Source organism: Zootoca vivipara, chromosome 4 (assembly GCF_965207765.1).
Source record: "Zootoca vivipara chromosome 4, rZooViv2.hap1.1, whole genome shotgun sequence".
NCBI classification, from domain to species: domain Eukaryota; kingdom Metazoa; phylum Chordata; class Lepidosauria; order Squamata; family Lacertidae; genus Zootoca; species Zootoca vivipara.
The window spans coordinates 48,816,965-48,832,066 of record NC_142587.1 but is presented as its reverse complement, the minus strand read 5'-3'; the positions used below and the strand labels follow the sequence as shown (position 1 = coordinate 48,832,066).

Genomic DNA, 15,102 nt, shown 5'->3' with positions numbered 1-15,102 from the left:
GGGCAAAGCAGCATCAAAAGTCACTTCTGAACATGCTCCGCCCAGTTCCAAAATGGCAGCAGCGCTACTTCTGGTCTGCTATTTCCGCCCGGTCCCTTATTTCTCTGACAGCAACTTGGCAGGTATGAAATAAACCCCAACATAACTGCACCTCCTTTGCAAGGGAGGGGGCAGTTTACAGCAGAGTCCTGGCAGAGGGATCCATTGAAGAAACTCGATCTCAGGACGCAAGGGAGAAACATGCTAAGGGGAAGGCACGCTTGGCAAATCCACACAGTGATCAACTCCCGCTCGGAAACCAATGTCCCCACTGTGGAAGGACGTGTGGATCCAGAATTGGCCTCCACAGTCACTTACGGACCCATTGTTAAAATCGTGTTTCTGGAAGACAATCTTACTCGGCTACGAGTGATTGCCAAAGATAGAAAGAAAGAAGACAGCAAAGTGCACCTACAATGAAGTATTAGTCCAGAGGGGCCCTCAGTGAAAAGCAAGTGAAGAGTGACAATTATAGAATCAATTTGCTCAGTTAATCCTCTTTCTTTGATGGTTTCATGTTCAGCCTGTTTTCCACTACGTGTTTGAAGACAGAGTTTAGTAGATAAAAACTCTTCCTGTGTTTTCCAGAAGTGAAGGCCTCAGAGTTGAGACTACTTACTTCTGAGAAATCACATTGCTTCCTGATAAGTATACTAAAATCCCTCGGACGTTGCTGTGTTGCAGTGTCCTTTGATTAAGACTCTTAGCAAGGAATCTTGCTTCTTTCCGCTCTGATCAGATAGTGGTTTACTGAATAGGTTTACAAGGCAGCCAGTCTCGAGTATTATTTATCATTTGTTCTTTTTCTTTCTTTCAGCTCTATGTCTTGAGCCAAGGGCAGTGCATTTACCGTGGGAAAGTGTTAAACCTAGTCCCTTACTTGAGAGATTTGGGTTTAAATTGCCCAACGTACCACAATCCAGCAGATTTTGGTGAGCAAATGGATAGATTTCTTGGTTGTGCTTATTTGTTTTTGTTTTGAACAAGCTCTTGAGAGCAAAACGGAAATTTATTTTTAATATATGTCTGTCATAAAATGATAACCTCTTTCTTGTTAAATCACACCCTCTAGTGGTAGGCAAGCGTGCTGAACTCAGCACATGAATAAGTTCTTGGAAATGAAAAATTTGGGCACAGGCAATGCCATGCCTCGTTTCCTACCATCACTTCCCCAGAACAACTGAAATGATTTTAAAAATCTGAATTTCCTGAAGTTCTTCCTTCTGTTCAACAGAAAAATCCCAGAAGTCCAGTTTTATTTGAACTTTGAAACCCTAGTGGCTGGACTTGCTAACAAACCTGATATTTTAAAAGTTTCAAACTGGCTTGCAAGCTAACCTGTGTATGCGTATCTATCATAGGGTTGCCATATTTCAAAAAGTGAAAATCCAGTGATTTTTTTTGGCAAAGTTGTTGAGGTGGGTTTTTTTGGGGGGGGGCATTTTTTAACTATTTCTGAGGAAAATCAGCAAAAATGACACTACCGACATGGGTGGCCATATGTCCTGATTTTCCCAATCACTATCCTGTCTTTTGCAGCCTGTTGCCCCCTGGATGTTTTGGACTACAGGATAATGGCAACTGCAGTCCAAAACATTTGGTGGGCACCACATTGGGGAAGGCAGCAACATGCTTTTAGCTATGTAATTCTATAGAACAGCTTTCATCTAAAGTGCCAGTATAGTGTGTACTGCATGCCTGAAGAGCAGATGACCTTCTTCAGGAACTGTCTAATAATCTTAGTTTGCCCTAGAATCGTAGAATCATAGAGTTGGAAGAGACCACAAGGGCCATCCAGTCCAACCCCCTGCCAAGCAGGACGTGATGTTGCACGTGAAAATACCAGGGGGTGGGGTGGGGTGGCTTATAGGGTTGCACCCCCTGCCCCTATCATGCGTTCACCATAACTTATGAACAGGCTGCATTGTATTCACATTATATCTCTGCATGCAACTTGTGACCTGCATTTCTTCCGAAGGAAGGAAAATATCACAGGTGCAGATGCTACAAGCATTTCCTTGTCCCAGAAACACCTGAAAGAGCACAGGTTCCCTATTTCTGCTGTACAGTTTCGTTCCCCTCTGTGGAACACAGTTTACCATCCTCAGTGGTCCAGTAGGATAGAAGCCTCATCTAAAATACTGTAATCATGAATTCAGTAGCTTTTGTAATCTAGAGCCCACTTTCTCAAATGCATGAAGTATTGAGATAGCTACTGCTACCCTTTGAACTTTAGGGCCCACCATTTACACAAAGGCACAAAAATATCTCTGCACCCACTTCTGAATATACCTGCCAGCTGAGAGTGTTTTGTGCACCTGTCCTTTTGCCTTTTCCATGACTATTTCACATGGAGGTGGATAGAATGATTGCTTTCTGTTCTGTTTAGTGATGGAAGTTGCCTCCGGCGAGTATGGAGACCAGAACAGTCGTCTAGTAATGGCAGTTCGAGAGGGAATGTGTGATGCCGATTTCAAGAGAAACTCTGGGGGAGAAAGTGAACTTAACCCTTTCCTATGGCACAGACCATCTGAAGAGGTAATTTAGATGAAAATTGTTACTTAAATGGCTGAGGAAAGGCGATCGAGCTAGTTGCTACAGCCCTTCAAACACCTGCTTTGGGGGGCAATGCTACTGACCTACTGTAAGCCAGAAATAAGCAGTTCAAGAATGGCAATTCTGCATCATGGTTGGTGCCATTGCACTAAGGTTACACAAACCAGACATTTGAGGAAACATTTGCATGGAAATGAACTTTGTTATTAATGTTTTATACAGTCAAGATTTCTAAGCAGGCTTGTTAAGCAAATTCTCCTAAATTAGGGTTATATCGAATGTTAATTCTACTCAGGGTAGTTCTGTTAAATTGAGTGGGCATGACTAACTGAAGTCAATTTGTTTCAGTGGGTCCTCTCTGAACAAAACTTAGTTTTATACAACCCTTGAATTTGTTTGAAAGCATTCATATTCACATTCTCCTTATTTATTTCTTCCAGTATTCTCAATGCTATTGGATTGGGGGGGGGGGAGTCAAAACAAATTTTCAATTTGACCAGGTGATGCTTATCATTCTTGCCTTATAATTCCACCTTTATCCTTGTAAACTGCTTGGAGGGTTATTTATTTACTTACACTCAAACAGTATATAAATTTTATGAAATAAACAACAAAAATAAAAGGACAATAACACTCATATTTGAGGGTTTTTTTTAAAAAAGAAAAATATATATGAGCTGAGTTTTAAAAAAGTTAAAGCCTGAAACGCCATGTTCACATGAAGCGCTTCATCCAGAGTTATTTGCAAGTGCTTAACATTCTTCCTCCTCATCTGAGACTGGAGGGAAACTGAGGTTCCAGGTAGAAAGCACTTGTTCCCACAACCCACCATTCAGTTTTGGACTTCACATCAACAAGGTGTGACAACGGGCACTGGTTTTTCAACAGGGATTAAATGCATTCATGGGTGATAGATCCAACAGTGGTGACAATGGCTGAATGGGGGAACAACCAGCTCTAGTGTGCAACCATATACTGGTTGCTGGGAGACAGCCAAAGAACAAGGGAGAAGTGTTCCCTTTCTACCTGGCTGGTGGGCATCTCAGAAGCATATGCTTGACTACTGTTGCAAAGAGGATGTTTGACTAGATGGGTCCTTCATTTCATTCAACAGAATTCTTCTTGCATTCATTGATCCAAAACTAATGACTGTCCTAAGTGGTACATTTAACTACATTTTTGTTTGTCTATTCTTTCAGGATTCTTCATCCACAGAAGGCTGTCACAGCTTCTCAGCCAGCTGCCTTACTCAATTTTGCATTCTGTTTAAAAGAACGTTTCTCACCATAATGAGGGATTCGGTAAGGCTGGTTTCAATGCTTTTTTAAAAAATAAATCCTCCCTTTAGGAATGTCCATACGAAACAATGATGAGAGTTGGAGTCCCAAACATGCATTACCGTATTTTTTGCTCCATAAGATGCACTTTTCTCCTCCTAAAAAGGAAGGATAAATATCTGTGCATCTTATGGAGCAAAGGCCCACTCACAACAGCAGGCTTGGTAGCCGCCGTTGGGAGAGGTGCAGCGCAGCGCCTCCCCCAACGGCGGCTAGCTCCTCCCCCAACGGCCCGTGCAAGACGGCTCGTCCCTCCCGCTCACAAGAGCAGGCAGAGGAGTCGCCGTTGGCAGAGGTGCAGCACAGCACCTCTCCCAACCGCAGCTAGCAAGCCTGCCCCGCTTACAACGAGCCGGGAGCAGGGATGGATGGGAGCCCCTTCCGCCCTTCCTCCTAGCTTCCATCCTTCCTTCCACCCTTCCTTCCTCCCCCCTCTTTCTTTCACTCACCCCTCCCTCCCTCCCTCCCTCCTCCCTCTTTCTTTCACCCCTTCCATACGTCCTTCCTTCTCTCTCTCTCTCTCTCTCTCTCTCTCTCTCTCTCTCTCTCTCTCTCTCTCTCTTTCCCTCTCTCACCCCTTCCTTCCTTCCTTCCTTCCTTCCTTCCTTCCTTCCTTCCTTCCTTCCTTCCTTCCTTCCTCTGAGCCGTTGAAGGCTTGCTAGGAAAGAAAATATCTTTTTCTTGTTTTCCTCCTCTAAAAACTAGGTGCGTCTTATGGAGCAGAAAAATACGGTAGCTTGGAGGAGGCTGGTATGGAATGTGGATAGGATACAGTATACAAATGATAGATCCATATCTACCAAATTAAGCTACATTACAGCACTTGTCAACTCAAAACGTTATTAACACAAGCATATCTTTGCCTTCCTACCAGGTTCTGACACATCTGCGGATCACATCACACATTGGCATTGGACTCCTCATAGGATTGCTGTACTTGGGGATCGGAAACGAAGCCAAAAAAGTCCTGAGCAACTCCGGCTTCCTCTTCTTTTCCATGCTGTTTCTCATGTTTGCTGCTCTCATGCCGACAGTCCTTACATGTGAGTCATGACCTGTGCAGGAGGCATTTTTTAAAGGATTTCTGTGATGCTGTCGAAATCTCTGAGAATTTTGCCAGTGACTTGGCTTCCACCCTCTTGAATATTTAATTGATTTTAATCAAACAAGGAAATGTAATGGCCATTACAATTATTATTATTATTTTGTTAAAAACAAACCCAAAATGGTGTGTTGTCTTTGTTCATTGCCCACAAAGTTTTGTGACCCAGAAGCAAACCACCATTCAGCCTTTTGTGATTCTGTATTTTCTGTGTCTACAGGTAGTAACTTGATAGGCCACCTAGAGGATTTTTTGAATTCATATATGAATGTATGCATCAGTAGATATAGGATCCTGCTTTTCCTCTAAAAAGAATACATTCTTACAGTGCTGACCAGTCCATGCATGTAAAATCACACACACACCCCAACTGGTGAAGCAGGAGCAGGTATGACCAGGGCAGTGGAGGTCCATGTGGGCACTTGCAGCCCATGGTCCAAATTAGGCCCGTTTGTCACTCACCTCATATCGCATGAGGTTAGGTGTGGAATTGGTAAGCCGCAGCTGCAAACCTGGGACCTCTTCCATGTTACCTGCTCCTTTATGCTGACTGAATACAAGGAACACCACCTTTAAAGCCCAGCTATCATATTTGAATCGTAATGAGAACACTGAGATCCAGCGCCGAGGGCCTTCTGGTGGTTCCCTCATTGCGAGAAGTGAGGTTACAGGGAACCAGACAGAGGGCCTTCTCGGTAGTGGCACCCGCCCTGTGGAACGCCCTCCCAGCAGATGTCAAGGCAATAAGTAACTATTTTACTTTTAAAAGACAACTGAAGGCGGCCCTGTTTAGGGAAGTTTTTAATGTTTGATGCTGTATTGTTTTTAATATTCGGTTGGAAGCCGCCCAGAGTGGCTGGGGAAACCCAGCCAGATGGACGGGGTATAAATAAATAAATAAATAAATAAATAAATAAATAAATAAATAAATATTTATACCCCGCCCATCTGGCTGGGTTTCCCCAGCCACTCTGGGCGGCTTCCAACAGAAAAATAAAACACAGTAATCTATTAAACATTAAAAGCCTCCCTGCCTTCAGATGTCTTCTAAAAGTCTGGTAGTTGTTTTTCTCTTTGACATCTGATGGGAGGGCGTTCCACAGGGCAGGCACCACCACCGAGAAGGCCCTCCGCCTAGTTCCCTGCAACTTGGCTTCTCGCAACGAGGGAACCGCCAGAAGGCCCTCGGTGCTGGACCTCAGTGTCCGGGCAGAATGATGATGATGATGATGATGATGATGTTATAATCTAAAATTACAATCAGTTTATCTGTTGTTGTTTTTTAATTGTTCAACATAGTTCCTCTAGAGATGGGCGTATTTCTTAGAGAACATCTGAATTACTGGTACAGTCTGAAGGCCTACTACTTGGCTAAAACAATGGCTGACGTCCCTTTTCAGGTAGGTCTTTTCACATCTTTCTCTGTAATTTTGTAGAACAGCAACAACAGTAGGAATCCTGAATGCACACTATTATCTTTCCATATAAATGAATGTGTGCATGTGGGGCAGCTTTGCAGTGGGGACAAACAGGGGTGGAGGAAGGGGAGTGCAATGGGGGTGGACCACCCTGGTTGTCTTTGCTGAGGGGGGTGACATTTGGCAGTCATGGGCAAACGGCCCCCCGAATGTCCGCCATCGGTGGCTTGCTCCATCCCCGTAGGCAGCTCGCTCCGCCTCTGACTGCAGGGGGTGCACTGCTCTATGCACCCAAGTGGCTATCCCACGCCTGGGAGGGCACCCCCCATGCCCTGCTCCCCTTGGGAGCGCGCCCGCCCTGGGCAGTGCAGGCCTATGCTCTGCTGCTGGGGACAATGCATAGCATGACAGTTGGTGGCCTGGCCTCCCTTGGAGGGGAGGGGGTAGTATGCAAGGAGTTTAGACAAACATTCTGCATGCCGCTATGTGATATATTTTCGAAAAACAACAACAGTGAATTTCAAAATATGGTTAGCACTCTTCTGAAAGGTGCTGGTGGACACTGGTTGAAAAGTTGCTAAACCAATATGGCTTACATGATGAGATGAAGAAAAAGTATTATCCCTCTTCCCATGTGTTCCATCACTGGATGTGGGGAGGAAAGATGGCAACCCACAGTGATACCATAAAGAGCTGATGTAGCAGGAAGCTCCCATTCCTCCTTCCCCTAAGCAAAACACAGTGCCGATTATTTTATCAAAAAAGAAAGAAGTTGTATAATGCCATAATCCTTAAAAGATGTCTGTCTCTTTGCAGATTATGTTTCCTGTAGCATATTGTAGCATTGTGTACTGGATGACCTCACAACCATCCGACGCGCTCCGATTTGTCCTGTTTGCAGCACTGGGGACAATGACATCACTCGTGGCTCAGTCACTGGGGCTTCTGATTGGGGCTGCATCCACTTCACTCCAGGTCTTGGCTCTTGCTTTTTTTTGGGGGGGGGGCGATATTACACCAGCCTTGGCCAAGCTGCTGCTGCCTTCCACATGTTTTGGACTACAACTCCCATCAGCCCATGCTGGTGGGCGCTGGTGAGATCATAGAATCATAGAAGTATAGAGTTGGAAGAGACCACGAGGGTCATCTAGTCCAACCCCCTGCAATGCAGGAATCTTTTGCCCAATGTGGAGCTCAAACAGTTGACCCTGAGATTAAAAGTCACATGCTCTACCAACTGAGCTGAAGATCAGACATATCGTCCAAGAGCTCTGAAGGTCACCGGTTTGGTGAAGGCTGGATTACACATCCCTGTTCCTTTTGGCAATTGTAGCTTCAATTTACTTGGCCTGCTTAAGGATGGTGCATGCCTTCCAACGAATGCCATTGGCATTGAAAAGCCTTCTGTTAGTGATGGGTCTGGCAAAAATGTGACTCTCATTTTGCTTTAGTTTTTAATCTTGATTTCTGCCTGTTTTTTTGTTTATTGTTTATTTTAGGTGGCAACATTTGTAGGCCCTGTTACAGCCATCCCCGTTCTCCTCTTCTCAGGATTTTTTGTCAGCTTCGATACCATTCCAGCTTACCTCCAATGGTTGTCCTACATCTCATATGTCAGGTAAATGTGAAGGGTGCTGATTGGCACTTCAAGTGCAATTCTAATAAAGTTTCCCCGTTGATTAATGCATCCTCTTGGTTTCGAGAGTTAGCACTTTTTAAACATGAGACCATGTGCATAAAATGGCTGGGTGTGGTTTGAGTTTAAAGGGACCATGTTTGCCTAAGTCTGATCAACTTGATAGCATACAGGACCTGAGCCAGAGAATCCTGTTTTCAAAGCTTAGTTCAGAGAGTGTTGGCACATACTCCCTGTGTGACCACAGCTAGGCAATACACCTTTGTGCCTTTCTCTACTGAAGAAATGGAAGTTTTGGCCTTCTGTCATCATACATAGTTGTGGAAGTGCCCCACTTTACAGATCCTTGCAGGTTTACTTCAATTAATCGCCCTCACCAGCTTCCCAGCGGGTGACTAGCCTGCAGAAACTGGAATTTATTTAGTTATTTAAAGCATTTGTGCTCCACCCTTCATTTGAAGGTCCCAGGACAGAAATACTCAAACAGCAAAATCTAATGAAGAATCTAAGCCAACACACTAGAAAACAAAACACAACACAACAAGTTATACAATAAAATTGCAAGTCAGTGAAACAGCAATAAAAGGGAAGACAATCTCATCTCTTAGTAGTGCACCTTCTCCTTTACCAAAGGCCAGGGCATCCCTCTTCCCCTGCAGATAAAGCCAAAACAGTGATATGGTGAGGGGAGTTTGATGGTTTCATACATGGCTACAATCTAGCAAGAATTAGTTTAACTTCTTATTTGGGAAACTGCTTCTGCAGTTAGGATTGTTCTTACCTAATCTGGGTATCCAATAGTATTTGTTTAGGGATTTTTTTCTTTTCTCAGCTGGCTTGTTTTCTGATGCAAGTCCTCCATTTTACCTTCATAACAATTCTGTCAATTAGGTTAGTAAGATCTTATAATTTGTCTAGAATTTCATAGCAAATTTCTTGACAAGCAATGGTTCAGAACTGCATCCAGATCTAGCATCATATCCCCACTGTGCAACACATAACAACCACAAGCAGAAACTAAAGCTACTGATATTGTCATTCTTGCTTTTATGGCTTAGCTTTGGGACTGTATGTGGATCGTCATGGATGTAAATATAGTGATTAAAATGGCCAACCCCTTAAGCAATAATTAATTCAATTACTGTTGTTTTAAGGTACTTGATTATTATTTTTGGTATGATAGATTTGATTCCGCTTTGACCTTGCAAACTATTATTTTCTCTAGATACGGATTTGAGGGTGTCATTCTATCCATCTATGGTTTGGATCGGGAAGATCTCCACTGCGACAAAGATGAGACTTGCCATTTTCAAAAATCAGAGGCCATCCTCAAAGAGTTGGATGTAGAAAATGCTAAACTTTATTTAGACTTCATCGTGCTTGGAATTTTCTTCGTCTCCTTACGCCTCATTGCCTACTTTGTCCTCAGATACAAGATCCGAGCAGAGAGGTAGAGAGGAAGCAGGTGCAACAAACAACGTGCAGTTGTAGACTTTTGTTATTGTCTGATTGTGGCAGACAACTCTCCAGTGCCGAGTTGCAAGTGGGATTGTGATCTAGCCCATAGAAAACCACGTCCTGATGGATTAATGGACGCATAGTTAACCATGATTGTGAACTGACTGGGTTTGGTCATATTTCTTTTATGCTTTCTAGCTTTAACTAGGAAGACAAACTAGAAGGGAACCTTGTTTCACATCTGGGAGCCGTTGCTGCTGATCACAGGAATTTTTTCTCATGGAAGCTGTGTTTTCTTGTAAGGTAGCTGTAGTCATATGGCAACAAGGTAAAAAAAAAATGGCTTGGGATCTTTCTTCTATGTCCTGCCGAAATGTGAGGAATATATTATCTCATCCTGTTGCATCAATGCAAGTTTCCTGAACTTTTGCACGCATTTCCCCCACAAGAAATCTCCTGTGAAAACATGTCTGCAAATTCTTCAAACCTTTATAAAATGAATGGGTTGTTTTTTTCTTAAAAGAAAGGATATATAAGTAATTTGATATCTGTTGTCTTCTTTACATGCAGAGTTCTGGAGCTTTATCCTCATGAGCTGGCCTCATACTCCCAAATCACAATATTAGAATGAAATGTCAAATTCCATGAACTCTGTAAAAAGAATTCTAGGGTGCAAAAAGTGCATCTTATCTATAAGCTGACCACAGATGATTCCTTTTAGCATTTTTATTTCAGGATATTCTTTCAATCCATGTTTCTTATGGTATTTGAAATATTCATTGTCCACATTTTAACTACCTCCCGTGGATGCAAAATCTTGAGTATTCCTGCACTGGGAATCTGATGCAGTCTGAGCAAAATAGAATCAGATCTAAACATGTGTTTGAATGTTCTAAAATATTTTAATAACACAGATATTGACAGACGGGAGAATTGCCAATGGTGCAATGTCACGACTCCTTATGGAATAGTAAAATGTTTCTCTGGTGCATATGTAGTTCTTCCAGTTTTTGCAAGGCCAGCATGTAAAACAAATGTCATCGGTTCTGTTTTTCATGAGTTCCAACATACATTTATCACAAAACATTTTGATACATACTGCCGTCATAACCCAACACAGAGGCTAGGTGGCTCTAACCCAGTATCAGGCAGCATGGAGACTCCCAACAGCTGAGTCATTGCTACTTACAGGAGGGAGAGGGTGAAGGGAGATATGACCGAGAGGTCAGCATGGTGCAAATGCACCAGCAGGAGTGCTGGATTGGCTCATCTGGCGCATTTGCATCATGTCAACCTCCCCACTGCCTTGCTGTTCTCCTTCTGGTAAGCAGCAGCTCCTCCTCAGTTGTCAGGAGGTCAAGTGGGCATCACTGCCCCACTATGCCATTCTCTACTGTCCTAACCCCATTGAAATAAAATGGCTTAAGCTTGCTGGATTGCTTGGTTGCTAGATTGCAACCAAGAGGCAGCCAACATGGTGCTGTCCAAATTCTGTTAGACTCCATCACCCTTGACCATTGGCTGCAGCTGATGGGAGTTGGAACCCAATAAGTCTGGAGAGCACTACGTTGACCATCCCAGGTCTAAACAATAATTAACCAATTTTTGCCATCCATGAACATTTTGCTTTCCTTTTGGACCAAGTCAGCCTCGTAAAAGGAATGCAGGGTAATGGATGGGAGTTGGCTCTGCATTCCTGATTTCTGCCAAGCCAATGTGCTTCTGTATATTGGCAGAATGTTGTATAGTAATTGTGGGCTTACTCAACAGTTTAAAGGATGATATGGAAAATTAACAGAGTAGGAAGTAAGTAAGGCACCCTAGATCTGGAAGAGATCCAAACGTCATGCCAAGTTCAGCCCAGTGCACTCAGGTTGGGACATTGAATGAATGACATTATGTTGACTTTATGAGCGAATCAAATAAGGCTGTTTTCAGGCCAGAAGTGGTTTTGTTTCAGCAGCTCATTCAGCAACTAGATAAAATGGCCCACTCAAAGAAATTGGATCACAGTGAGATTCCCTTTTGTGTGTGTAATTTAGAAGAGCCATTGTTCAAGAGGCTATTTTAAGCACCTCAGAGAGATCTTTGTTAAACCAAAACTGCTAGAATAAAGCCACAGCTTCTGGGTGTCTCTCCCTCCCCACAAGTTGTAAGATTGAAGAGAGGTATTGGCTTCTAGAGTGATAAATGGCACATTTTAATACAATTTAGATTGTTTTGTGAACAGCTTTATATTGCTAGAGATAATAAGTTCTTTCCTTTTTACATATGGCAGGATTCAAATTTGTACCACCAGCTAGAGACCCAAAGTGCAGGGAGGCATCCAGGAACCCATAAGGTCTACCTTACCCAAAGGCAACAGTAATCTGATGTGACAGTGTATGCCTGTCATTGTAATCTGGGAGCTGTTCAAATAACCAGACTTCTTATCTAGTTGCGTGTCCTCAAATTCATTATTGTAATTCAGGTTAAACAGGTTTCTGTTTTTTACAAAAGTTACAAGAACCTGCATTAAAGGCACAACTCTTTCAACTTGAGATCATAAAATCATAATACAATGAGCAGAACATTGTGATGTGATGTTGTCGTCCCACCCACCCACCCCCTCCAAGTTTTAAGATGCTTCACTTTTCAGTGAAAGAATGCCGCAAGAGAACCTTCCAGTTTGCACGTGGTGGTAATCTGTTGTGTTGGGTTTTATTCTGGTCCCTTTTTTTATCAGAAAGCTGTTGCAGCTTTCAGTATAAGTCAGTGATGGGCTTTCAATGCAACAGTTGTGTTTGATTGAAATTGAGGTGGGTGTGTAAACCTCTCCCTCACGCACAAAACTGGTTTTGATTAAAAATGGAACAGGTGCACAACAGGAAGTTGATGGAAGACGAAATGAAAACTCAAGACACCTCTTTGTGTTCTTATGTTCCAAGCTGATGTTAGAATGTTCTCCTTTACATCAGTTCTGCACTTGGGGCAACATATCTCCTGCTGGTGGCAGTAGACCCCCCGCTGTCCACTTTGTCCATCCATCCAATCAGACATGATTGACCATAATATTCCATCTTCCATATATTGCCATGAAGAGGCAAAGGGCTAAAACTGCCTAGAGCAGGTGAATGTCACATGAATGTCATCTGATTGTAGGATATAGCCACAATCAGCCTTCCACAGTTTGCGAATGATGAATTAGATGTCATGGGTTTACTTAAGATGAAACAGAACTTGTTTGGGCAAGAAGAACTGGCTTCCTGATGCTTTCCATAATAGCTTCAAATTACTTTGCCAATATGTCCATTTTGTATTTTCACTTTGGGGAATTTAAAGTTGGGTTGTTTTCTTTTTGCCGCAATCATTTATAATATTCTTATTCCTACCCACTTGCTCCATGGCATACTTTCTCATAAATAAATAAACAAATCTGCCACCGTGGGACCCAGCTAAAGTGGTGCAGCTTGGAAAATGAAATTTTAACAAGAAAATGAGCCGATCCAGAAATATATTGAACAATTTTTGTTACCTTAATAGAAGCAAGCATGACACTAGTCATTATATATTTAAGTTTCAATTATCACAATGCTAGTGGGTGCTTTAGGGCATTTTGTTTTCAAGTGGTTTGGGGATTGGTATGACCTGTCACTAGCTGTATATAGAGGCTGTGCCCCATAGTTATAGAGAAATGTCAAATTCTATTACCTTATGATAATTATTATAGCTCCTTTTCAATGTGATGAATTGTGTAACACAGCCCATGCCAACCTTGTGTCCTCTGGCTGTTGTTGGACTGCAACTCCCACGATGACCAGCCAGCCCAGCAGGTGGATGAAGGCTGGTTTTTTACTTGGTGAATCGTGCACTGAAAAAACATGTTCCTGGCTTAGTATCTAGCAGATTTGAATAATTCCACTTGTATTGGTGCATTCCATTACAAAACTAAAACGAGAGAATTTTTTTTTGCAAGGAATGGGGGAAAAAAACTGTGAAAGAATTGCACCTGTGGCCTATTGTTTCTTTTCAATCATTTATGTATTCATAGCTACAGCAGTCATCTTCTGCTTCCGTGGCTGGAGATAATTCCACAGGAGTTACAATCGTGCATGCTATTGTTCTTGCTTGTGGAAGCGCTTGGCAATGGCAATGTTTGCTATAGCATGTGAGCCATCTGTTATCATAGCTATGGCAGAGACACCTGACCTCAAAGCAACCGTGGAATGTTCATAACGCCTCTGGTATTGAATCCTGCCCAAACGATTTTTTTTCCATTGAAAAAGGATACCCAAGTGGGTCTTTCTTAAAACAGCAAAGGAAATGTTGCATTTGAAATGACATATGTGTAAAAGTTAAAAAGGGAAGCTGCACAGTTCCTATCAATTTCTTCCAACAAAGAAAGGGTCTCCTTTCTTGCTTTTTCAGAAGCTCATTTCACATATTTCACAAATGCATGGGGGTGGGGGGACGACTCAGGATTGTGCCCATTGTTCCCCCTCCTATGTGCAAATAGGCCCTGTGTGCTTGCAGATTGCAGGCGTATGGACTATGGAACCCAGCAAAAGGCAGGGTCCCATATCACGCATACACCTGGCATGTGCATAGATTTGGCTCAGGTGCTCAGCTGAACATGCAAGCATTGGGGTCAGCAACAGTAGCCACAATCTTCCTCCTCTTCCTTCTCTCTCTACACCTTCAACACACCTGCAGTTTTCTTGTGAAAAGGGCTCAAGGTGTTTGCTTTTCAAAAAAATGAAATCAAAAGTAGGAAATGACAGTTTTCTAGGTCTACATATTCATTCAGGCCTCGAGATCTCAGCTTTGACATGAGGTCTAACCCCAGTTACTCAAGAGTAAGTCCCATTGAATTCAACAGGACTTACTTCTAAGTAGACAGGATTAGGCTTGCGCTTGCACTGTAAGTGTATTTTCCAGAGGATTATCTTTCCTTTTATTTCTGCGATCCGTTAGAAACCTGGAACTACTCAATAGTTTGTGGATCTACTTCACTTCCTCAGGTTTTGCCGAAATTTTACTAGCCTGATAGTCTAAAAAGAACCCAACAATATTTGTCCTTGTAGCTTTCAACGAAACATTGAATTGTTCTTTTTTTAATGATTACGAGGCATCGTTCTTTTAAAAAATGATTTTCTGTATATGAGTTGTAGTGTATGGTATTGCTGACGTTGGATTTAAACTATTTGTACAATACTGGCTCTCGGATGAGGTGAGCTGTTGCCCTTAAACCTTATTTAGTTATTTAAGATACTTAATGTGTGTGTGTATATGCGGGTGGGGTTTTTTTAAAAAAGAAAAATAATAACTAAAAACAAAACGCAAAAGTCAATGCAAGTAAAATGTCAAAAACTCAGCGTGCTGAAGTGTGCATATACTGTATGATATCCTTTGCTAAGCTGATGCTGTCCAGATGTTTTGAACCATTACGCCCATCAATCCCATCAACAGCTGTGCTGGCTGGGGCTGATGGGAGTTGTGGCCCCAAACCAGCCAGAGGACATGAGTTTAGTAAAGGTTGCTGTCTGTCAACTAGCTCTCCTCTCTTGGGTGTGTAAT

At 42.6% G+C, this 15,102-nt stretch overlaps 1 protein-coding gene across 2 annotated transcripts in view; it reads left to right on the top strand.

The window, feature by feature from the left end:
* ABCG1 (ATP binding cassette subfamily G member 1) overlaps nucleotides 1–12,665 on the top strand; it is a 45,838-nt gene extending 33,173 nt beyond the window's left edge. For both annotated transcript variants that reach the window (XM_035115537.3, XM_035115538.3), the window contains exons 8-15: nucleotides 857–971; nucleotides 2,429–2,577; nucleotides 3,795–3,896; nucleotides 4,807–4,975; nucleotides 6,334–6,434; nucleotides 7,269–7,427; nucleotides 7,952–8,070; nucleotides 9,314–12,665. In XM_035115537.3, the coding sequence (XP_034971428.3) occupies nucleotides 857–971; nucleotides 2,429–2,577; nucleotides 3,795–3,896; nucleotides 4,807–4,975; nucleotides 6,334–6,434; nucleotides 7,269–7,427; nucleotides 7,952–8,070; nucleotides 9,314–9,542 (1,143 nt within the window). In that variant the 3' untranslated portion in view covers nucleotides 9,543–12,665. The remainder of the gene's footprint in view (nucleotides 1–856; nucleotides 972–2,428; nucleotides 2,578–3,794; nucleotides 3,897–4,806; nucleotides 4,976–6,333; nucleotides 6,435–7,268; nucleotides 7,428–7,951; nucleotides 8,071–9,313) is intronic.
* Nucleotides 12,666–15,102: the final 2,437 nt, after the last annotated feature.